The 25496-nt window shown below is 48.7% G+C and overlaps 1 protein-coding gene across 1 annotated transcript in view; it reads left to right on the top strand.

Moving 5' to 3' along the window:
* The window catches only part of LOC129695265 (growth hormone receptor-like), a 107211-nt gene extending 81985 nt beyond the window's left edge, over positions 1-25226 (top strand). Inside the window, exons 7-12 of the mRNA XM_055632058.1 lie at positions 165-334; positions 2204-2382; positions 5857-6010; positions 10031-10121; positions 13385-13454; positions 17472-25226. Of these exons, the coding sequence (XP_055488033.1) occupies positions 165-334; positions 2204-2382; positions 5857-6010; positions 10031-10121; positions 13385-13454; positions 17472-18398 (1591 nt within the window). The 3' untranslated portion in view covers positions 18399-25226. The remainder of the gene's footprint in view (positions 1-164; positions 335-2203; positions 2383-5856; positions 6011-10030; positions 10122-13384; positions 13455-17471) is intronic.
* Positions 25227-25496: the final 270 nt, after the last annotated feature.

The raw sequence follows: 25496 nt of genomic DNA, 5'->3' as shown, positions 1-25496 counted from the left end.
GACTGTCCATTGACCGTCTCTTGACAAGAGAATTACTGGCGGAGCACTCTGTGTTTTTGCTCAAGGTTGCAGAGTCTGCAATGTCAATGCCGAGTGTTGAGTCGTTTAATGTGTTAGAATAAGTTCTTGTTTCTTGAAGTTCTAACCGATGACTGTTTCTGCAGAAGCAACGCGGATTGGAAAGAATGTCCGAATTACTTGCCTGACAGGGACGCCTGCTACTTCAACCAGACCTACACCTCCATCTGGGTTTCATACTGTGTCCAGCTCAAGTCTGACATTCAGGACCAGAACATCATTTTTGACAAACGCTGTTTCTCCATCGATAACATAGGTAAAGCTCCTTCTGTCAGAGAGTGCCTGGACAGCAGGGGTAATGACCCTGGTCAAGTGTGTACACCTGCCTTTGACAATGTGAAATGGCTTCATATGTTCATTAGTGATAGGAGCAGAATTAGGCAATTCAGCCCATCAAGTCTACTCAAACATTCAATCATGGCTGGTGTTTAGTTCAGATTAGTTTAGAGATACAGCGCGGAAACAGGCCCTTCGGCCCACTGGACCAGCACCAACCATCGATCCTCGTAGATTAACACTACCCGACACACACTCGGGACAATTTTTACATTTACCAAGCCAATTAACCTACAAACCTGTACGTCTTTGGAATGTGGGAGGAAACCAAAGATCTCGGAGAAAATCCACGCAGGTCACGGGGAGAGTGTACAAACTCCCTACAGCCAGCACCCGTAGTCGGGATCGAACCCGGGTCTCTGGCGCTGCATTCGCTTTAAGGCAACAACTCTACTGCTGCGCCACCGTGACTGCCCTCCCTGCTGCTATCTCTCCCTGCCAACCCCGTTCTCCTGCCTTCTCATGACCTCTGACACCCATACTAATCAAATATCTATCTCCGCCTTAAAAATGTCAATTGACTTGCCCTCCACAGTCTTCTGTGGCAATGAATTCCACAGATTCACCATCTCTGACTAAAGAAATTCCTCCTCATCTCCTTCCTAAAGGAACGTCCTTTAACTCTGAGGGGAAGGAGGCAGGTGACGGGATGTTGCTGATTGGGGTAGAAGTCTATATTCAGCGAGTCAGGCAGCATCTCTGGAGAAAAGGAATGGGAACATAGAATGCATCAAAACTTACCGAATAATGAAAGGCCTGGATAGAGTGGATGTGGAGAGGATGTTTCCACTAGTGGGAGAGTCTAGCACCAGAGGTCACAGCCTCAGAATAAAAGGGCGTTCCGTCAAGAAAGAGATGAGGAGGAATTTTTTTTAGTCAGAGGTTGGTAAATCTGTAGAATGGGGCAGCATCTGTGGAGAAAGGGAATAGGTAACGTTTCAGACTCGATCCAAAACGATACCTATTCCTTTTCTCCAGGCATGCTGCCTGACCCGCTGGCGGCTGGGCCCAATGTTGATCATCTCCATGTCTGGGCAGCTGGGCCCAGTGCTGGTCATCTCCATGTCCGGGCAGCTGGGCCCAATGTTGATCATCTCCATGTCCTGGCAGCTGGGCCCAATGTTGATCATCTCCATGTCCGGGCAGCTGGGCCCAATGTTGATCATCTCCATGTCCTGGCAGCTGGGCCCAGTGCTGGTCATCTCCATGTCCTGGCAGCTGGGCCCAATGCTAGTCATCTCCATGTCCGGGCAGCTGGGCCCAATGTTGATCATCTCCATGTCCTGGCTGCTGGGCCCAGTGCTGGTCATCTCCATTTCCTGGCAGCTGGGCCCAGTGCTGGTCATCTCCATTTCCTGGCAGCTGGGCCTAATGTTGATCATCTCCATGTCCGGGCAGCTGGGCGCAGTGCTGGTCATCTCCATGTCCTGGCAGCTGGGCCCAATGTTGATCATCTTCATGTCCGGGCAGCTGGGCCCAGTGCTGGTCATCTCCATGTCCTGGCAGCTGGGCCCAATGCTGGTCATCTCCATGTCCTGGCAGCTGGGCCCAGTGCTGGTCATCTCCATGTCCTGGCAGCTGGGCCCAATGTTGATCATCTTCATGTGCGGGCAGCTGGGCCCAATGCTGATCATCTCCATGTCCGGGCAGCTGGGCCCAGTGCTGATCATCTCCATGTCCTGGCAGCTGGGCCCAGTGCTGGTCATCTCCATGTCCTAGCGGCTGGTGCCGGTCCACCACGTCTGCGCAACACTCCCCTTTGATTGACTTTGCTTCCTCCTCTCTGCAGTGAAGCCGGACCCTCCGATCTCCCTGAACTGGACTCTGCTGAACGTCAGCCAGTCGGGACTGCTCGCTGACATCCAGATGTGGTGGGAACCTCCGCCGACCGCAGACATTAAAAACGGCTGGATATCCCTCAAGTATGAGATCCAGTATAGAACCAGTGAGAGTAACCACTGGGATGCAGTAAGTCCAAATCTATTCAAAGTGTTACTTTATCCTTCTACCAAATATAGGCAGGTACATGGATAGGACAGGTTTGGAGGGATATGGACCAAACACAGGCAGGTGGGACTAGTGCAGATGGGACATGTTGGCTGATGTGGGCAAGTTCCACCAAAGGCCCAGTTTTCACACCTGGCTCTTTAAAGAAAATGTAGACGGCATCAAAGAGTCATACAGCAGGTAAACAGGCCCTTCGGTCCAACTTGTCCATGCCAATCAAGATGCCCCGTTTACATTAGTGCCATTTGCCTGCATTTGGCCACTATCCTAAAACGTTCCTATCCATATACCTGTCCAAGTGTCTTTTGAATGCTGTTATTATACCTCTGCCAGCTCATCCCATATACCCACCAGTGTCTGTGGAAAAAACTGACCCTCAGGTTGATAAGTTCATGTGATAGGAGCAGAATTAGGCCATTCGGCCCATCAAGTCTATGACCTCTGGTTTAGACTCTCCCACTGGTGGAAACATCCTCTCCACATCCGCTCTATCCAGGCCTTTCACTATTCGTTAAGTTCCTATTAAATCTTCCCCCTTTCACCTTAAACCTATGCCCTCTGGTTCTTTTGGTTTGGTTTTAGTTGAGAGAGCCAGCCCCTTCGGCCCACTGAGTCCACGTTGATCAGCGATCCCCGCACACTAACACTCGGGCCAATTTACCATGACAACAAGCCATTTAACCTACAAATCTGTATGTCTTTGGAGTGTGGGAGAAACCCGGAACACGCGATCACATGGAGGACGTACAAACTCCGTACAGACAGCACACGGCGTCTGGATGGAACCCGGGCCTCCAGCGCTGTGAGGCAGCAACTCTACCGCTGCGCCACCGTCCCGCCCCTTCTTGATTCCCCTACTCTGAGTAAAAGGCTGTGTTCAGCTCTTGATTTTGTGCACCCCTGTATGTGGGTCAAATGGATTCTAATGTAGTCTACTGTGGGGTCATTCACTTTGGGTCGAAAATATATAAAGCAGTGAGTCTTCTAAATGGTGGTTCAGTAGATCTACAAAGAAGGGAGCCCAAATACAGTATCCTTAATATATCACAGAATAACAATCAAATGGCGTTTCACAGAGTGCTGGAGTAACTCAGCGGGTCAGGCAGCATCTCTGGAGAACAGGGATAGGTGACGTTTCAGACATGTTGGTCATCGAAGAGGTGGAAGTTATGTTTCCATCTCATTAAATCTCACCTGGGTAGCAGATTGTGGTCACAGAACCACCCCTTGAGTATTGGTGAGGAGGGTGTGTACGGGAAAGTTACGTGATGCCCTGTGCCTCAGTTAAGCGACATTGTACTGTGAGCTAGACAAAAAAGTTGGAGAAACTCAGCATCTATGAAGGGGAAGGAAGGAGAAAGCCTGGACTACCTGAAATTGGAGAAGTCAATGTTCATACCGCTGGGGTGTAAACTGCCCAAGCAAAATATGAGGTGCTGCTCCTCCAATTTGCAGTGGGACTCACTCTGGCCATGGAGGAGGCCCAGGACTGAAAGGTCGGATTCGGAAAGGGAGGGGTAGTTGAAGTGCTGAGCCACCGGGAGGTCAGGTTGGTTATTGTGAATTGAGCGGAGGTGTTGGGCGAAGCAATCGCCAAGTCTGCACTTGGTCTCGCCGATGTAGAGCAGTTGACACCTGGAACAGAGTAGCGAAGCGATGGCCAAGCTTTACTTTGTATCTGCACATCACTCCTCAAGTTCAAGTTTATTGTCATGTGGCACGGTGGCGCAGGGGTAGAGTTGCTGCCTCACAGCCCCAGGGACCCGGGTTCGATCCTGACCATGGGTGCTGTCTGTACAGAGTTTGTATGTTCTCTCCGTGACCTGCGAGTCTTTACTCCAGGTATTTCCGGTTTCCTGCCACACTCCTCCGCTACATCGACGACTGCTTTGGTGCCACCTCCTGCACCCGCACACAACTGACTGACTTCATCCACTTCACCACTAATTTCCACCCGGCACTGAAATACACCTGGACCATCTCCGACACTTCCCTACCATTCCTTGACCTCACTATCTCCATTGCAGGTGATAGACTTCTAACCGACATACACTATAAACCCACTGACTCCCATGGCTATCTGGACTACACTTCTTCCCACCCTGCTTCCTGTAAGGACTCCATCCCCTACTCCCAATTCCTCCGTCTACGCCACATCTGCTCCACGGATGAGGCGTTCCACACCAGGACATCTGAAATGTCCTCACTATTCAGGGAACGGGGGTTCCCCTCCTCCACCATAAATGAGGCTCGCACCAGGGTCTCTTCCATACCCCGCAACACTGCTCTCTCTCCCCATCCCCGCACTCGCAACAAGGGCCGAGTCCCCCTAGTCCTCACCTTTCACCCCACCAGCCATCACATACAAAAAATAATCCTCCGTCAGTTTCGCCACCTCCAACGTGACCCCACTACTGGCCACATCTTCCCATCTCCCCCCATATCTGCCTTCCGCAAAGACCGCTCCCTCCATAACTCCCTTGTCAATTCTTCCCTTCCCTCTCGGTCCACCCCCTCCCCGGGCACTTTCCCTTGCGGCCGCAGCAGATGCAACACTTGTCCCTTTACCTCCCCCCTCAACTCCTTTCAGGGACCCAAGCAATCGTTCCAGGTGCGACAGAGGTTTACCTGCATCTCTTCCAACCTCATCTATTGCGTCCGCTGCTCTAGATGTCAGCAGATCTATATCGGTGAGACCAAGCGGAGGTTGGGCGATCGTTTCGCCGAACACCTCCGCTCGGTCCGCAATAACCTAGCTGACCTCCCGGTGGCTCAGCACTTCAACTCCCCCTCCCACTCCGCCTCTGACCTCTCTGTCCTGGGTCTCCTCCATGGCCACAGCGAGCAGCACCGGAAATTGGAGGAACAGCACCTCATATTCCGTTTGGGGAGTCTGCACCCCGGGGGCATGAACATCGACTTCTCCCAATTCTGTTAGTCCTTGCTGTCTCCTCCCCTTCCTCAGCTCCCCTGCTGTCTCCTCCCACCCTCCAGCCTTCCGGCTACTCCTCCCTTTCCCTTTCTTGTCCCCACCCACCCCCACCCCTGATCAGTCTGAAGAAGGGTTTCGGCCCGAAACGTTGCCTATTTCCTTCGCTCCATAGATGCTGCTGCACCCGCTGAGTTTCTCCAGCTTTTCTGTGTAACCTCCAAAGGTGTACAGGTTTGTAGAATAATTGGCTCCGGTAAAATTGTAAATTGTCTCTAGTATGGGTAGGATAGTGTTATAGTGCAGGGATCGCTGGTCGGCATGGACTCGGTGGGCCGAAGGGCCTGTTTTCGTGCTGTATCTCTAAAAGTCATTGGCATGAGTATGTTGAGGTACAGGCGCCGTGGAAAGCTTGTTTGTGGCAGGATCACAGGCAGCTCATCTTTCAGATGTTTCATTTGAAACATCTTCCGCTGATGTTTTTTTTCTCACCTTCCTCGTCACAGATCGAAGCATTCGCGACCTCCCATCCGGTTTATGCTCTGGGCACCGGCAAGAGTTACGAGATCCGTCTACGCTGTAAACAGATCGCCAACGGGGAGTTCAGTGAGTTCAGTGAGGCATTGAGCATCTTCATCCCAGCACCTCCCTCAGCAGAAGGTAAGCCAGAACCACAAACCATCGCAGGTTCTCTCCACACCACTGCTCAACAGCTAATTATGTTGTTGGTTGAGATTTATGAAACCTGCCGAATAATTAAAGGCCTGGATAGATTGGACGTGAAGAGGATGTTTCCACTAGTGGGAGTGTCTAGGACCAGAGGTTACGTTGGCCTTCATAACAAGACGAGTCGAGTACATGAGCAAAGAGGTCCTTCTGCAGTTGTACAGTGCCCTAGTGAGACCATACCTGGAGTATTGTGTGCAGTTTTGGTCCCCTAATTTGAGGAAGGACATTCTTGCTATTGAAGGAGTGCAGCGTAGGTTTCCAAGGTTAATTCCCGGGATGGCGGGACTGTCATTTCCTGAGAGAATGGAGCGGCTGGGCTTGTATACTCTGGAGTTTAGAAGAATGAGAGGGGATCTTATTGAAACATATATCGAAGGTAGAGACAAAATGCTGGAGAAACTCAGCGGGTCAGGCAGAGAGAAGAAATTGGCGACGTTTCGGGTTGAGACCCTTCTTCAGACTGAGCTTATGACTTCACTTTCTTCCCATCAGGGACGTGACCTTCCACCTCCCAACTAGTGGCAACATCCTCTCCACATCCATTCTGTACAGACCTTTCACTGGCCTCACCCTCCAGAGCCTCACCCGCTGAGTTTCTCCAGCATGTTGTGTCTACTGAGCAGGGATGTAATGCTGAGGCTCTATAAGGCACTGGTCAAGCCGTATTTTGGTGTGTTGTGAGCAATTTTGGGCCCCGTATCTGAGGGAAGAAGGCAGGAGAGTGGGTTAGGAGGGAGAGACAGATCAGCCATGATTGAACGGCGGAGTAGACTTGATGGGCCGAATAGCCTAATTCTGCTCGTATTACTGATGACCTTATGACTTCACTTTCTTGCCATCAGGGACATGACCTTCCACCTCCCAACACCATCTCCTGCCTACTTCCACCATCTCTGCTCACCTGAGATGGCGGCAGAAGCAGGAGTGAGCAACGTGATTGCTCTCTCTCATTGTGTGACCTGAGGCTGGTGTGATTTGTTGGCCTTAATTCCACCTTCCTGGTCAGTTGCCGCAGTCCTTTGTTTCCCTCGTAATTCAAAAATCGGTTGACAAAACCCGCCTATGCAAATCCTCTCTGACCATCCCACACAGGGCACTGTCGAACCACATCTCCCAACACTGCAGCAGCTTCGCCTTAGCAGGTAGCACCAGTTTAGTTTAGTTTAGAGATACAGCGCGGAAACAGGCAAATTGGCCCACAGAGTCCGCGCCGACCAGCAAATCCCGCACACTAACACTATCCTGCACACACTAAGGACAATTTACATTTTATTCCAAGCCAATTAACCTACAGATCTGTACCTCCTTTGAGTGTGGGAAGAAACCGAAGATCTCGGAGAAAAACCACGCAGGTCACGGGGGGAACGTACAAACTCCGCACAGGCAGCACCCGTGGTCGGGATCCAACCCTGGTGTCCGGCGCTGCAAGCGCTGTAAGGCAGCAACTCTACCGCTGTGCCACCGTGACACCAATTGGAGCCACTTGATTAAACTTGATCTCACCAAAGGGACCCGGGACCCCGAAATTAGAATATAAAGCATTGAATTGAATTGAATTGAATTGAATTTCCTTTATTGTCATTCAGACCTTTCGGCCTGAACAAAATTTCGTACCTGCAGTCATACATACAATAATACAATAATAAACAACAGTAAACACAAATTAACATCCACCACAGTGAGTCCACCAAGCACCTCCTCACTGTGATGGAGGCAAAAATCTTAGGGCTGCAGTCTCTTCCCTCCTCTTCTCCCTCTGCGCTGAGGCGATACCCCACCGGGCGATGGCAAAATCAGTCCCGTGGCTCACCGAACCCCGCGAACGGGCCGGCTCAAACACCGCGGCCCGGGGTGGTCGGAGCTACCGCCCTCCAGTCCTGCGGATGCGGCCGCTGAGGACGTCGTCCACTGGCCCGCGACTGAACCCCGGACTCAGGTCACCGCCGCCAGAACGCCGTCTCAGCCACCGGAGCACCATTCCAGCCCCAAGCCGGGTCGCTCTCACGTGAGCGCCGTTCCACCCTCGGGCTGGGCTACTCCGATGGGAGCGCCGTTTCCCTCGTGCTGGGCCGCCCCGACGGGAGCATCACAGCCCCTCGCGGGAGCAGCCCAGCCCCTCACGGGAGCGCCGTTCAAGTCCCGAGCCGGACCGTGGTCACGGGAGCGAGCCCAGGGCGAGTCCTGACAGGCTCTGCCTCCGGAGCCTCGAGGTCGCCAGCTCCGCCATTAGACCTCAGCGCAGACAGAGGCAGAGAAGGTGGACACGACAAAAAAGTCGCATTCCCCCAAAGAGAGAGACAGCAAGCCCCGTTTCAACCCCCCACCCCACAAAAAAGTAAAAACAAACGGACTGCAGGCGAGCCGCAGCCGTTCACCAGCACCGCCACTTCCGCCATTGGAAGGGACTGCGGACGCTGGTTTATACTGAAGATAAGCACAATATGCTGGATTAACTCAGTGGGCCAGGCAGCATCTCTGGAGGAAAGGAATGGGTGACGTTTTGGATCGAGACCCCTCTTCAAACTGAGAGTCATACCTCTAATTTCCTTTTCTCCAGAGATGCTGTCCGACCCGCTGAGTTACTCCAGATTTTTGTGTCTATCCTCTAGCCCTGACTCTCAGTCTGAAGAAGGGACTCGACCCAAAACATCACCGATTCTATTCCTTTTCTCCAGAGATGCTGTCTGACCCGCTGAGTTACCCCAGCATTTTGTGTCTCTAAAAATACAATTATTGCATTGTATCGAAATGTTTGTCCTCAGAACTATTCAGTTCTGACAATGATTATTCGTTCAGCTTACAGTTCCCTTTCAGATGATGTTGTACGCTGCTACAATGCAATAAATTGTGTCTCTTAAGCTCGTAACTGTCAGTAGAAAAACTAGTGAAAAATCTAATGCTTTGATGCAAGGAAGAAATTCCCCTTGAGTAGTGCTGTTTTTGTAGAGAAGATACCTGCAGAAGCACGTGTCAATGGGTCCACATTTCAGGGGCAGCACGGCGATGCAGCAGTAGAGTTGCTGCCTTACAGCACGTGTAGCATCAGAGACCCGGATTCAATCCTGAATAAGGGGGCTGTCTATGAGGAGTTTGTACGTTCTCCCCATGACCTGCGTGGATTTTCTCCGACCTCTTTGGTTTCCTCCCACACTCTAAAGACGTGGAGGTTTGTAGGTTAATTGTACTTGGTGTGAATGCTGGTGTTAGTGTGCGGGGATCGCTGGTCGGTGCGGACTCGTTGGGCTGAAGGGCCTGTTTCTGCGCTGTATCTCGAAACTAAACTGAACTAAACTAAAAATTAAGCTACATTTACCAACATATTTTTCCATCATTTGTTATTGCTTTACAGGTCGATGGGGCACTTTGACTTGCAATGTAATAACTGAACTCTGAGTCTTAACACATAACTGTTCTAATTGATTTGCTTATGTTGTCCATTCGCTAAGCATGATTAATCAACATATGCGCCGTGTCAGAGGTGCTGATCTGTTGTACCAGTGCAAACCATCACAACAAAAGCACTAGCCGTAAGGATTTAATTTGGTTATTTTGATAACATTTTTTCTCTATTAGATGAATGATTACCTGCCTAAAGGCTAACCTAGTTTCTTTCCTCAAAGATAGCAACTGGCCCGCTGATGTGTAGGAAGGAACTGCAAATGCTGGTTTAATCTGAAGATAGGCATAAAATGCTGGAGTAACTCAGCGGGTCAGGCAGCGTCTCTGGAGAGAAGGAATAAGTGATGTTTTGAGTCGAGATCCTTCTTCAGACTGAGAGTCAGGGGAGAGGGAAATGTGAGATACAGATGGTGGTGTAGAGAGAAAGGGGAAAGGGATAGGTGATGTATCTCTCCACATCACCGTCTATGACTCTCAGTCTGAAGGAGGGACTGACCTGCCAATGAATTGTACCATTCTGTGTTTTCATTTTTCATATGTTGTTTCTTCCAGAAACAGGCCTTTTGTTCAGGCTAATCCTGATTTTCGTTTCATTGGGCACAACCCTGATGCTATTCTTGGTCCTCTACACCAAGAACCAAAGGTAGGCATGACATACAGGGCCCTCCATAATGTTTGGGACAAAGACCCATCATTTATTTATTTGCCTCTACTCTACAATTTGAGATTTGTAATAGAAAAAAATCACGTGGTTAAAGTGCACAGCCAGATATTAATAAAGGCCATTTTTATACATTTTGGTTTCACCATGTAGAAATTATAGCAGTATTTATACATAGTCCCCCCATTTCAAGGCTCCATAATGTTTGGGACACAGCGATGTCATGTAAATGAAAGTAGTCATGTTTAGTATTTTGTTGCATATCCTTTGTATGCAATGACTGCATGAAATCTGTGATTTATGGACATCACCAGTTGCTGGGTGTCTTCTCTGGTGATGCTCTGCCAGGCCTGTATTGCAGCCAACTTTAGCTAATGCTTGTTTTGGGGGCTAGTCCCCTTCAGTTTTCTCTTCAGCATATAAAAGGCATGCTCAATTGGGTTCAGATTAGGTGATTGACTTGGCCACTCAAGAATTGACCATTTTTTAGCTTTGAAAAGACGAAGATTAATTTATATCAGAGTGATGGCAAGAACGAAGTATGGAGGAGAGAAGGAACTGTCCAAGATCCAAAGCATACCACCTCATCTGTGAAACACGGTGGTGGGGGTGTTATGGCCTGGGCATGTATGGCTGCTGAAGGAACTGGCTCACTTATCTTCATTGATCATACAACTGCTGATGGTAGTAACATAATGAATTCTGAAGTGTATAGACACATCCTATCTGCTCAAGTTCAAACAAATGTCTCAAAACTCATTGGCCGGCAGTTCATTCTACAGCAAGACAATGATCCCAAACATACTGCTAAAGCAACAAAAGAGTTTTTCATAGCTAATAAATGGTCAGTTCTCGAGTGGCCAAGTCAATCACCCAATCTGAACCCAATTGAACATGCCTTTTATATGCTGAAGAGAAAACTGAAGGGGACTAGCCCCCAAAACAAGCATAAGCTAAAGATGGCTGCAATACAGGCCTGGCAGAGCATCACCAGAGAAGACACCCAGCAACTGGTGATGTCCATGAATCGCAGACTTCAAGCAGTCGTTGTATGCAGAGGATATGCAACAAAATACTAAACATGACTACTTTCATTTACATGACATTGCTATGTCCTGTACATTATTGTGCCCTGAAATGGAGGGACTATGTATAAACACTGCTGTGATTTCTTCATGGTGAAACCAAAATGTATAAAAATGGCCTTTATTAAAATCTGACAATGTGCACTTAAATCACATGTGATTTTTTTCTATTACAAATCTCAAATAGTGGAGTACAGAGACAAATAAATAAAATGATGGGTCTTTGTCCCAAACATTATGGAGGGCACTGTAGACACAGTGAGCTGCCAGGCCTGCCAAGTGACCTCTGGTACTGTACGCTATTGCCATCACAGAGCAGAACTATTAACAGCACAGAACGAAGCCATTCGCCCATTGAATCGGACCCATTCCTGTTCCCCGCCAACGTTTGCAACCCTGCTTCCAAGATGGCTCTCAATGCAGCTGACTATTTGTGTGCCAGTCATAGAAGCAGATCTACAAACTTGTATTATGTGTATAAGATCATGAGAGGAATAGAGCGGGCGGTAGATGCACAGAGTCTCTTGCCCAGAGTAGGAGAAACGAGGGCCGGAGGTTTAAGGTGAAGGGGGCAAAAACATAGAACATAAAACGGGCCTTTCAGCCCCCAATGTCTGTTCCAAACATGTTGCCAAGTTAAACTAATCTCCTCAGCCTGCATGTAATCCATTTGCTTTCATTCCTTGCATGTTTACCTAAAAGCCTCTTAAACACCACTACCATATTTGCATTGACCACCACCCCTGGCAGCACGTTCCAGGCACCCACCACCCTCTCTCACCAGAAAGGTATACCTTTTAGTTGTTGACATTTCCACCCTGGAGCAAAGGTTCACACTGTCTATTCTATCCGTGCCTCTCATAGTTTTATATACTCCAAGCTCGAGAGAAAACAAGCCAAGTTTGTCCACCCTCTCTTTATAATGAATAACATTTAATCCAGGCAGCACACTGCCGATGGCACAAGATGTATTTGTATATGACATAGAGCCCTTCGGCCCAAATCGTTCACGCCGACCAACATGCCCATCTGCACTAGACCCATTTGCCCAAGTTTGGCCCATATGCCTCTGGTAAATCTAAGGAGATATTGAGAGGCAACTAGGTTACTCTTTGATAGACACAAAACTCAGCGGGACAGGCAGCATCTCTGGAGAGAAGGAATGGGTGACGTTTCGGGTCAAGACCCTTCTTCAGACAAAGTCGGGGGAGAGGGAAACAAGAGATACAGACGGTGATGTAGAGAGATATGGAACAAATGAATGAAAGCTATGCATAAAATAGCTGATCAATGATAAAGGAAACAGGCCATTGTTAGCTGTGGGCTGGGTGAAAACGAGTTACAGACTTTTTTAACCCAGTACAACGACTTGGGTGGGGGAGGGATGGAGAGAGTGGGGATGCAAGGGTTACTTGAAGTTAGAGAAATCAATATTCATACCACTAGGTTGTAAGCTACCCAAGCGAAATATGAGATACTGTTCCTTCAATTTGCGTTTAGAAACATAGAAACATAGAAATTAGGTGCAGGAGTAGGCCATTCGGCCCTTCGAGCCTGCACCGTCATTCAATATGATCATGGCTGATCATCCAACTCAGTATCCCGTACCTGCCTTCTCTCCATACCCTCTGATTCCCTTGGCCACAAGGGCCACATCTAACTCCCTCTTAAATATAGCCAATGAACTGGCCTCAACTACCCTCTGTGGCAGAGAGTTCCAGAGATTCACCACTCTCTGTGTGAAAAAAGTTCTTCTCATCTCGGTTTTAAAGGGTTTCCCCCTTATCCTTAAGCTGTGACCCCTTGTCCTGGACTTCCCCAACATCGGGAACAATCTTCCTGCATCTAGCCTGTCCAACCCCTTAAGAATTTTGTAAGTTTCTATAAGATCCCCTCTCAATCTTTGGCCTCACTCTGACAATGGAGGAGACCCAGGACAGAAAGGAGCGTGGGAATGGGAAGGGGAATTAAAGTATTTGGCAACTCTTTGACTGGCACAGAAAATTGTCAGTGGCGGGTCTAAAACCTGAGTGAATGAATCCCACTCATCCTGACACATGCATGCCAGATATAGTCGTCAGACTTGAGGATTGTCTTAGAAATTCATTCCAGGCAGGTATTTTAATGGGTGACTTGACATCCTAAAATATTTATTTTCAGACTGAAGCTGTTCTTTCTGCCGCCTGTTCCTGTGCCCAAAATCAAAGGAATTGATTCAGACCTTCTTAAGGTAATCCACATCTTCGAAAACTATATACATTTTGTAAAATGCAGAAAGAAGGATTCTAAACACTGTTGTAAATGTACTGCGGGCCATGAAGGAAGAGATAGATGACCTAGAATCTAGGGGCAAACTTCTAGTCTGCCTTCATGTTGGTAAAGCCGCAGATACGATTCACCAGGATGTGCAGGAAGGAACTGCAGATGCTGGTTTACACCGGAAGATAAACACAAAATGCTGGAGTAACTCAGCGGGACAGGCAGCACGTCTGGATAGAAAGAATGGTGACGTTTCGGTTCAAGTCTGAAGAAGTGTCTCGACCCGAAATGTCACCCATTCCTTATCGCCAGAGATGCTGATATCCAGATCCTGCTGATATCCAAGCATTTTGTGTCTAGATTCACCAGGATGTTACCTGGCCTTGCTGGTTATAGGGGGAGGTTGGGTAGGCTGGGAGTTTTTCCTTTGGAGCGTAGGAAGCTCTTCTTAGGCCCCCTTCAGTCATGGGTGTCTCCAGGGTGCTATTCCCATTTTGTTTAACGTGGGGAGACTGGGGCACAGACAGCCACCCCACGGTCCTTGACAGATCTGGGTCAGGATCCAGTGGCATGGAGTCCAAGATGACCGGAGACCCTTTTCTGCTGCAGCCTTCATCCGCCTTCCCAGCCGTTGTGACGCTCCACTAAGATCAGCCATTGTCCTCCGCCTGTTTCACCGTTGAGGTCTTAGTTGGATTGCTCTTTGTCATAGACCTCCCCCTCGACCTTACCGCCATGGGTGGCCCTACCAGGAGCATAGCTCCAGACGGCATCGCTCTCAGGATCTCAGGACCACACAAGCTTCTCCAATATGACAAGGTGACACTCCACGTAGAAGTAGGAGGCTGGAGGTGACCTTATTGAGGTGTACAGGATCATAAATAAAGGGAACGTTCACGGTCCCTTTACCAGGGTAGAGGATTCCTAAACTAGAGGACACAGGCTTAAGGTGGGAAGGGAAAGGTTTAAGGGGGAGCTCAGGGACAATTTTCTCATTCAGAAGGTAGTCTGTATCTGAAAGGACTTGCCAGAGCAAACTATAGCAGCGGGTACAACTTCAATTTTTTCAGACATTTGGACATATATTTGAGATAGGAAGGATTGAGAGGGATATGGGACCAGCCCATTATACCAACTTAGTTGGCATGGGCAAGGTGGGCCAAAGAGCCTGTTTCCATGCTGTACAGTTCTCTGACAAGGTCAAAAAAAGTCTGCAAGAGTGAGTGATTTTAATTACCATCATGTTAACTGCGACACAAACTGTGTAAAAGGTCCAGAGTGGACAGAATTCCACAACATGGATAGATTGTATGGGAGGTGGAGGGAGGAAAGATGGAAGAGAGGAGCAGCAAGCAGAAGGATTGAAGGTAGACAAGAATGCTGGAGAAACTCAGCGGGTACAGCAGCATCTATGGAGCGAAGGAAATAGGCAACGTTTCGGGCTGAAGCCCTTCTTCAGAAAGGATTGAAGGGTTGCACCTTGTGAAGCTAGAGAAAGAAAGAGGGGGAGGGTGAAAGTGGGTCCAGGTGAGGCACAGGGAGGGGGAGGGGGAGAGGTGTTGATACGGGGGAGGGAGAGGGAGGGTTGTAGTTACCAAAAATTAGAAAATTCAATGATCATCATATTGAGTTGTAAACTACTCTTATTGTTATAGATAGAGTCCAGCTATACTAGTCCCACGTCATAGAGTGATACAGTGTGGAAACAGGCCCAACTTGCCCACACTGGCCAACATGTCCGAGCTACACTGGTCCCACGTCATAGAGTGATACAGTGTGGAAACAGGCCCTTCAGCCCAACTTGCCCACACTGGCCAACATATCCCAGCTACACTGGTCCCACGTCATAGAGTGATACAGTGTGGAAACAGGCCCTTCAGCCCAACTTGCACACACTGGCCAACATATCTCAGCTACACCTGCGCGTGTTTGGTCCATATCCCTCCAAACCCGTCCTATCCATGTACCTGTCTAAATGTTACTCAAACGTTGGGATAGTCCCAGCCTCAACAACCTCCTCTGGCAGCTTGTCCCACACACATGGACGCACGCACACCCCCATCCATATTAACAGGACGGAGGTGGAACGTGTTTCTAGCTTCAGGTTTCTGGGGGTCAACATCTCCGATGACCTCTCTTGGACCCACAGTACTTGAACTCTGGTCAAAAAGGCTCACCAGCGTCTCTTTTTCCTGAGGAGACTGAAGAAGGTCCATCTGTCTCCTCAGATCCTGGTGAACTTCTACCGCTGCACCATCGAGAGCATCCTTACCATCTGTATCACAGTATGGTATGGCAGTTGCTCTGTCTCCGACCGGAAAGCACTGCAGAGGGTGGTGAAAATTGCCCAACGCATCACCGGTTCCTTGCTCCGCTCCATTGAGTCTGTCCAAAGCAAGCGTTGTCTGCGGAGGGCGCTCAGCATCGCCAAGGACTGCTCTCACCCCAACCATGGACTGTTTACCCTCCTCCTATCTGGGAGGCACTACAGGTCTCTCTGTTGCCGGACCAGCAGGTTCAGGAACAGCTTTTTCCCTGCGGCTGTTACACTACTTTAACTCTGGTGATTGCCAGTCACCCCCCCCTGGACACTCCTTCCCCCAGTAAAATTGCACTACTGCTACTGTTTGTACATATATATATTTTACTGCTCATTATTCTATGTTCGGTCTTCTGGGTGAGATGCTAACTGCATTTTGTTGTCTCTGTACTGTACACTGCAGAATCACAATAAAGATTGAATCTGAATCTGAATCTGAATGTGTGAAAAAGTTACTCCTCAGATTCCTATTAAATCTTTTCCCCATCACCTTAAATCTATAATTGTTCTTTTTCCTCCATTCAAGAGAACGTTTTCTTTAGCCAGTGTACATGAGGCAGCGCAGTTATGGAATTAATTTTTGGGAATGGATCTGGGCTTGTGGTCGTCCTATCAGGAGAGTGTTTTTCATGGTTCCATTAGAAGTAATATAGCCAAGTAATAGGGGAACGATTATCTTTATTCTATTGATGTCTTGAGATGTAGACATCCATGGGTTGCTCATCACCAATTGTCCTCAGAGACACAAGGAATTGCAGTTGCTGGAATCTAGACAAGTGCTGGAGTAACTCAGCGGGTCTGGCAGCGTTTGTTGAGGACAAAGATAGGTGAGGTTTCCAAAGAAGGGATCCGATCTGAAACATCGCCCATCCGTGTTCTCCAGAGACGCTGCCTGTTCTGCTGAGTTACTCCAGCACTCTGTAAAACGTCACCTCCATGTTCTCCAGAGATGCTGCCTGTTCTGCTGAGTTACTCCAGCACTCTGTGAAACGTCACCTATCCATGTTCTCCACAGATGCTGCCTGACCCTCTGAGTTATTCGACACTTTGTGTTCTCAGTTCAGTTTAGTTTATTGTCATGTGTACCAAGGTGCAGTGAAAAGCTTTTGTTGCGTGCTAACCAGCCAGCGGAAAGACAATACATGATTGTAATTGAGCCATTCAGAGACAAAGGATAATGATAAGGGAATAATGCTTAGTGCAAGGTAAAGCCAGTAGAGTCCGACCGAAGGTAGTTAGATAGTAGTTCAGCTCTCTCGTTGGTGAATGGACGGCTCAGTTGCCCGATAAAAGCTGAGAAGAAACTGTCCCTGAAGCTGGAGGTGTGCATTTTCACACTTCTGTACCTTTTGCCCGATGGGAGAGGGGAGAAGAGGGAGTGGCCAGGGTGCGACTGGTCCTTGATTATGTTGCTGGCCTTGCCGAGGCAGCGTGAGGTGTAAATGGAGTCAAGAGAAGGGAGGTTGGTTTGTGTGATGGTCTGGGCTGTATCCATGGTTAAAGGGTATCATATGATAGCAGACATTTTGGGACAGACTTATACAGGTTCACTGACATCGGAACATGGAATGGAGGCTTTTACTCACCATTGTCGACACTTTTTTGCTCACACTGCAGTTTTCCCTGGTATCTCCTTAAAATCATTGATAAATATTTGTTCTGTTGCAGAAAGGTAAAATGGATGAAGTGAACTCGATCTTCGCCAATCACCTGAGCTACAAGTCGGACCTGTACATCGACGACCCGTGGGTGGAGTTCATCGATGTAGACCTGGACGAGGCGGATGGGAAGATGGAGGTGCTGGACACGGACAGGTTGCTGGGGCCGGGCAGCCCAAAGGTGGACAGCGGCCTGAGCGCCAAGGACGATGACTCTGGCCGTGACAGTTGCTACGAGCCGGACACTGCCGAGGCGGCGGCGATGGCGGGCTGCAAGGAGACGGGCGGCCAGTTGGCGGGCTTTCAGCTGAAGGCCGGAGGTGGGGACGCGATGGCTAACGCCGCGGCCGCTGGAGGAGATGGCGAGGGCGGGGGGGCGCTTGGCGAGGAGCCCCGGCGCGGCAACGCAGAGCAGGCCCAGGCCGCTGGGTGTAGGCCCAGGCCGCCCGCCAAGAGTGAGCCAGGCCCAGCGGCCAGGCCCAGCCAGCCCGGCAACCACAACTCGCTCGGCAAAATGGACTTTTACGCACAGGTAAGCGACATCACCCCCTCCGGGGGAGTCCTCCTCTCCCCAGGGCAGCAGAGCAAAGCCGAGCTGCTCCCCGACAAAGGACCCTCGGCCGACCCGAAGGCAACTGGGGCAGGCAAACACAGGGAGGACGACTGCTCCTACACCTCGGAAGGGGACATGAAACAGCTGTGCGGTGGCAACACCGCGGAGAAAAGCCTTAACCGAAACAACTATTTCACCACGGACATCCTTGCCAAGCTCGGAGATACGAGGCGGCCAACATTACCTGTCCCGGACTATACCTCCATACACATGGTGGACTCTCAGCAGAGCCTGTTGTTGAACCCAAACGTGCTGCCCAGCAAGTGTCAGGCCAGCCTGGCTGGCTACCTGATGCCTGAACAACTTGGCAATGTCATCCCCTAACCACACGGTACCTCCAGCAGCCCCAGTGCGAGCAGAGTTGTCCCACCGACCGTGTACAACGATATGAAAGTATTAGCTCATGGAAACACACACACAACGGTACAACCAGTGAGAAATATTATAAATGACAAATCAAGGCTCAGAATTATTTTTAAATGTCAGCTATATTTGTTAGTGAGAAAAGGCTGTATTTTTATAAAGCAAAAACAATTGCCATGGCGAAGCTGGTACGCAATTGGAAGAAAGTTCTCAGTCGGGCGGACTGGGAAGCCTGTTCTTCGGCAAGATCAGTTCTGGAATTCTGGTGAATGCCTGCTGCAAATTTGGGGAATCGGGGAGAGCAGCAAATTCCCTGAATCCTTGCATTCCCGAAACTTCAACCCCCGCCGATGGAACTGAATGTACAATGCGTTTCCACCGCTGTTTAGTGCTTGCAGCCAGCCATGGTCTACGGGGGCCGCAATCGACGGTCTGAAAACAACAGTGCTCGCAGCGGCAACGTCACCGCCGGCCCCCTAGAGGGGCAGACTGCAGGATCCTTCTGCTCCCTGTCGACGGGAATGACAGGAGGATCAAACAGAAGCTTTACGTAAACGAGGCGATCTCAGGAACAAAGCTAATATCACTAACACAGCACCCTTAAAGGGAAAGTAAACATGTGTAATGAGGCTGCTTAATAGAGAACATGAGGGGAAATTCACTCTGCAAAATGCTCCCTCTGATGGGACTTAGACGACCAGGGAAGTATTGACCTGTTCAATGCATGGTATGGGAGTGGAATTAAATGAAACAATGCAGTGCCAACCTAGTTATTAACTTAAAATCTCTTCTGCCTTCTACTCTAGCCAACCAATCCTCTTAGCAACTTCTTTTGCACGGAAATGCTCTCCTGCATATCAGCCATGTTTCTCCACTGCCGTTTATAGTGAAGTTGGACAGACTCTTTGTACCCCGCTGGGGATAGAATCATCAAAGAATCCCAAACTGGGTTCTGGATATGGCTTTCAGTGCTTTCAACAAGCACATGAACATGCAGGGAATGGATAGATACGGAGCACGTGCAGTGTTATAGAGTCACGGTGACGTACAGGGGGAAAACAGGCCCTTCAGCTCAACTTGCCCACACTGGCCAACATGTCTCAGCTGCACTAGTCCCACCTGCCCACGTTTGGTCCACATTCCTCCAAACCTGTCCTATCCATAAATTGTGGCTAATTTAGTTTGGCGTAGTTGAGGCCAGTTCATTGGCTATATTTAAGAGGGAGTTAGATGTGACCCTTGTGGCTAAAGGGATCAGGGGGTACGGAGAGAGGGCAGGTACAGGATACTGAGTTGGATGATCAGCCATGATCATATTGAATGGCGGTGCAGGCTCGAAGGGCCGAATGGCCTACTCCTGCACCTATTTTCTATGTTTTTATGTTTCTATGATCGGCACAGATATTGTGGGCTGAAGGGCCTGTTCCTGTGCTGTACTGTTCTGCGTTCACAGTAAAGGCTCTGTCCGTTCAACACTTGTCTAAGATGGTGGTCTGTTTGAATAGTTGATTGGGCGGTAACCTCACTTGGTCCGCAGTGGGATTAGCGTAGACAGTGGGATCTTTGACATGGGCTGCAGTGGGCGTTGACGGCAAACCTTACAACGCAGCATGGTGGCGCAGCGGTAGAGTTGCTGCCTCACAGCTCCAGAGATCCGGGTTCGATCCTGAACACGGGGGCATGTCTGACTAGCCCCGCTTAATGCAACATTTTGCCAGAAAGAAATTTGGTCCCAGTACTAAAATGTGAAAAATACTTTGCTTAGATCAGTGTTATTATGAATTGCGGAAATACTTTAAACATGGCCGGATTGGTGGCTCAGCGGTGGCGTTGCTGTCTCACAGCGCCAGAGACCCGCATTCGATCCCGACTACGGCTGCCGTCTGAACGGAGTTTGTACGCTCTTCCCTTCACCAGGTGGGTTTTCTGTGGGTGTTCCCGTTTCCTCCCACACTCCAATGAAGTACAGGTTTGTAGGTTAATTGGCTTGGTATAATTGTAAAATTGTCCCTAGTATCTGCAGGGTAATGCTGATGTGTGGGCATCGCTGGTCGGCGCGGACTCAGTGGGCTGAAGGGCCTGTTTCCCTGCTGTATCTCTAAACTAAAATAAATAGAAGTTGTTTTGTAAGCTTTCCATTTAGTTTTGGTGAGGATTTGAGGGGATTGAGTAATGAATCTGGGGAAGATCGCACCCATCCGGCACTGCTCTCTGCCTCAGGTCTCCCAGCTAATTGTGGATCCAGTTCACCAGCACGCCTCAAATGCCTTGTGCCTAAATGTTTAAACGTCCATGTTAACCCTTGCTTTGAATAGCGGTGATATTGGAGATAAAGAACCAAAATAAACTCTTCAACAATCAAAGAACTACAAATGCTGGAAATCTGACATAGAAAAAGGTTGCTGGAAACACTCAGCGGGTCAGCTGGAGAGAGAAATGTTAACATAGAACGGTACAGCACAGGAAGAAATCCCTTCAGCCCACCATGTCTGTGCAGAACACGATGCCAATCGCAACTGATCCCATCTGCCTGCATGAGGGGGTGATCTAATAGAGGTGTATAAAATCAAGAGGGGAATAGATCGGGTAGAGTCTCTTGCCCAGAGTTGGGGCATTGAGGACATAGGTTGAAGGTGAAGGGGAGAAGATTTAATGGGAACTTGAGGCGTAACTTTTTCACGCAGAGGGTGGTGGGTGTATGGATCGAGCTGCCAGAGGAGGTAGTTGAGGCTGGGATAAGAAACAGTTAGACAATTACAAGGATAGGACAGGTGTGGAGGGATATGGGCGAAACGCGTTGGGACTAGTGTAGGTGGGACATGTTGGTCGCTGTGGACAAGTTGGGCCGAAGGAACTGTTTCCACGCTGTATCACTCTATGACTCAGTGATCCATTTCCCACCATTCCCTGTGCTCATGTGCCTATCTAACAGTATCTTAAAAGCCACTCTCGTAGCTGCCTCCACCACCACCACCACCCCTGGCAGCACGTTCCAGGCACCCACCACCCTCTGTGTAAAAATAAAGTTGCCTTATTCACCTCCTTTAATCTTTGCCCCTCTCACCTGAGAGTTATGCCCTCTAGCCTTGAACATTTGCATCCAGGGACAAAGGTTGTGACTATCCACTCTATCTGTGCCTCAAATAATTTTATGTGCATCTACCAGGTAGCCCATCCTGCTTTCTCCATTCCCATTCAAGTAATTTATACAACAATGGATTTAGCTGGATCCATGCGGTATGCCACAGTAGTGGTGTAGGAAGGAACTGCAGATGCTGGTTTAAACTGAAGACAGACACAAAATGTTGGAGTAACTCAAACGAGTCAGGGAGCATCTCTGCAGAAAAGGGACAGGTGACGTTTCGGGTCGAGACCCTGCTTCTGAGGGTTACGAAGTTAAAGAAATCAATACTCATACCGCTGGGTTGTAAGCTGACGTCCTTCCCCCACCCAAGTCATTGTGCCAGCTTCAAGTCATCTTGTTGAGCCTCATTGTCTGTAACTTGTTTTCACCTCGCCCAACAGCTAATAATGGCCCTTCTCCTTTATCATCGTTACTTTTTGGCATATCTTTCATTCATTTGTTCTATACATCACTGTCTATATCTATCGTTTCCCTTTCCCCTGACTCTCAAGAAGAAGTCTGAAGAAGGGTTTAAGAAAGAACTGCAGATGCTGCTAAAATCGAAGGTAGACACGAAATGCTGGAGAAACTCAGGGGGTGAGGCAGCATCTATGGAGAGAAGGAATTGGCGACGTTTCGGGTCGAAAAAGGGTCTCGAGTTGAAATGCCACCTATTCCTTTGCTTCAGAGATGCTGCCTGACCCGCTGGGTTACTCCAACTCTTTGTGTCTAACTACAGCAGTGGTGATAGACTACCGTCCAAGCAGCACCCACCCCCACTGCCCTATTCCTCCAATCACCCAGTCACTAACACGCCTCAGATGCCTTGTGCCTTAACCTGGAGCAGCCTTTGTCAAAAGCCTTACTAACGTGCACGCGGACACCTAGTGCCAGCCATTCATCAGTCTCCTGGGTTACCTCCTGACCACCCTCACAGGGGCTCTCCCTCGGTATTAGCTGCTGCAACCTCTTCATTATGGCATCACGCACAATGCAGGTTGAAACTTTCAGGTCCGATATTCTGTGGTGTGGCACCTCGCCTGGTCATGCACGTAGCTCGGAAATACAGTAATTATTGATAGCTACCATCTAACGTTAAGGTCTGTACTTCCCAGTGGATATTTAACCTACTAATGCAACCTTTGCAATCTCAGCCAGTGATTTTTCCGACTGAAGGAAACTTGGGCTTAAGACTGAAGAAGGGTCTTGACCCGAAACGTCACCCATTCATTCTCTCCAGAGATGCTGCCTGACCCATTGAGTTACTCCAGCATTTGGTGTGTATCTTTGGCTTACATGAACTGGTGAGTGTCTCTACTTAAAAAGAGCAGTTGTCCTACTCCTCAGAATACAATCGGTAAATCTCCATGACCTGATACCAGTCATAAGTGATAGGAGCAGAATTAGGCCACTCGGCCCATCAAGTCAACTCCACCATTCAATCATAGCTGATCTATCTCTCCCTCCTAACCCCATTCTCCTGCCTTCTCCCCATAACCCCTGACACCCACACTAATCAAGAATCTACCTATCTCTGCCTTAAATACATCCATTAACTTGGCCTCTACAGCCTTCTGTGGCAATTAATTCCACAGATTCACCACCCTCTGACTAAAGAAATGGCTCCTCATCTCTTTCGTAACAGAACGTCCTTTCATTCTGGAGTTATGCCCTCTGGTCCTAGACTCTCCCACCAGTGGAACCATCCTCTCCACCTCCATACTATCCAAGCCTGTCATCTAATTTGCCAAATAACTTGGTTCATTTCTTATAATAAAGTTGTTATGAATGTTGACACAAGAAACTGCAGATGCTGGAATCTTGAGCAAAGGACAAAGTGCTGGAGTAACTGAGCAGGTTAGACAGCATCTGTGGAGGGAATGGACAGGCGATGTTTCAAGTCAGGACCCTTTACACCAATTCTTGTGAAATGGCTGAGTTACGTTTTTTACATACATTTTGCATAGCCTCTGACAAACTTGTTCTGAATAGGTCTTTAATCAAAATCCTCGGGCAAAATACAGTGGATTCTAGAAATTTGAAATAAAAACAGAAATACAGAAATCCAAATACAGATTTCGATCAAGGGGAACTTTTTAGTGTGGAGATACAGCACGGAAACAGACCCTTCGGTCCATCGAGTCCGCACCGACCAGCGATCCTCGTACACTAACACTATCCTACATAAACTATGAACAATTTACATTTACACCAAGCCAATAAACCTACAAACGTGTACGTCTTTGGAGTGTGGGAGGAAGCCAACGTTTTTGGAGAAAACCCATGCAGGTCACGTGCAGAACGTACAAACCCTGTACAGACAGCACCCGTAGCCTGGATCAAACCCGGGTCTCTGGCGCTGTAACGCCGTAAGCCCGCAACTCTACCGCCTTGCCTCCCTGTGGAGAAAGAAGTGATCAGTGTTTCAGGTCAATGACTAATACAGTCACAGAGGCCTCTCGTCCCAACTCATCCATCCAACCAAGATGCCTACCTTAGCTAGTGCCATTTGGCTCATATCCGCTTCAACCTCTCCTCCCCATGTACCTCTCCAAATGTATCTGCCTCTGCCATTTTGTGTGGTAGCTCATTCCATGTACTCGCCACCCTCTGTGTGAATAATCTGCCCCTCAGGACCCATTTAAATCTTACCCCTCTCACCTTAAACTCGTGCACCCTGGCCACCCCCTCTCCCCTCCTCTCCCATCGAGCAAGAGGTATAGAAGTGTGAAAACGCACACCTCCAGATTCAGAGACAGTTTCTTCCCAGCTGTTATCAGGCAACTGAACCATCCTACCAACAACAAGAGAGCAGCCCTGAACTACTATCTACCTCATTGGAGACCCTCGGACTATCTTTGATCGGACTCTACTGGCTTTATCTTGCACTAACCTTTATTCCTTTATCATGTTTCAGTACACTGTGAATGGCTCGATTGTAATCTTGTAAAGTCTTTCTGCTGACTGGTTAGCACGCAACAAAGGCTTTTTCACTGTGCCTCGGTACACGTGACAATAAACTCAACGTTTTCCCTCTTTCCCCTGACTCTCAGCCTGAAGAAGGCTCTCGACCCGAAACGTCACCCATCCCTTCTCTCTAGAGATGCTGCCTGTCCCGCTGAGTTACGCCAGCATATTATGGCTATCTCAAACAAACCATTGTTGCTACCGACCACCCTAATGAGGTGGTACCATCTCCCTAACTTGTGAGAGATGTTACTCCCTCACAAGGTGCGCACCCCTTTGTCGTGGCTTGACCGCTGAGACCCTTGCCTCACCTAAGCCCCCGTCAGCTCCTCCTCGGTGCTGGTGAAGCAGTCAATGCCTTTGTTGGGAGCTGCGGCCAAACAGTTTTGAAAGTGGACAGATAAACGACAGCCTAGATCATACTGGTTCATGCTCTCAGCGGGAAGCGTTGAAAGTGTTTGTTTCCTCTCAGTCCTAAGTTTGTTCGTAAGAAATAAAAGCTGCATAAAGTATAAAGAATCGACATCATGTGAAGTATATTGTGGGTTAGATATTTTTAATCCAGAGAAAAATGCATGTTCTATTTTTCAGAAGTGCTTTGCCTTTTTGTGTATGTACAGCTTCTGGTTTTGTAAACTGATTGCATTATTCTGATTTATTGTAACTAATTGATTAAAAACTAGAGCCATCTTCAAAAACGCAATGACTGTCATTTCAGTTCTCGTGGACACATCACATTTTCGTCCGCCCCACTGCTAAATCTCCTCAAGGTGTACCCACATTGAAAAAGTTCTCCTCCTCTCTCTGACGACAGTTCTGCAACACTCTCACTGCTCCCCCTCTGTGATTCTCCAGCTCTACAACCAAATTTTATTGCATATCTTTCATTCTTGCCACAGAAGGCTGCGGACGACGTCAATGGATATTTTTTTCCACAAGATAGACACAAAATGCTGGAGTAACTCAAC

This window comes from Leucoraja erinacea, chromosome 3 (assembly GCF_028641065.1).
Source record: "Leucoraja erinacea ecotype New England chromosome 3, Leri_hhj_1, whole genome shotgun sequence".
In the NCBI taxonomy this organism is placed as follows: domain Eukaryota; kingdom Metazoa; phylum Chordata; class Chondrichthyes; order Rajiformes; family Rajidae; genus Leucoraja; species Leucoraja erinaceus.
Note: the sequence above shows the minus strand (reverse complement) of the source record. Positions and strands in the feature narration are given on the sequence as shown.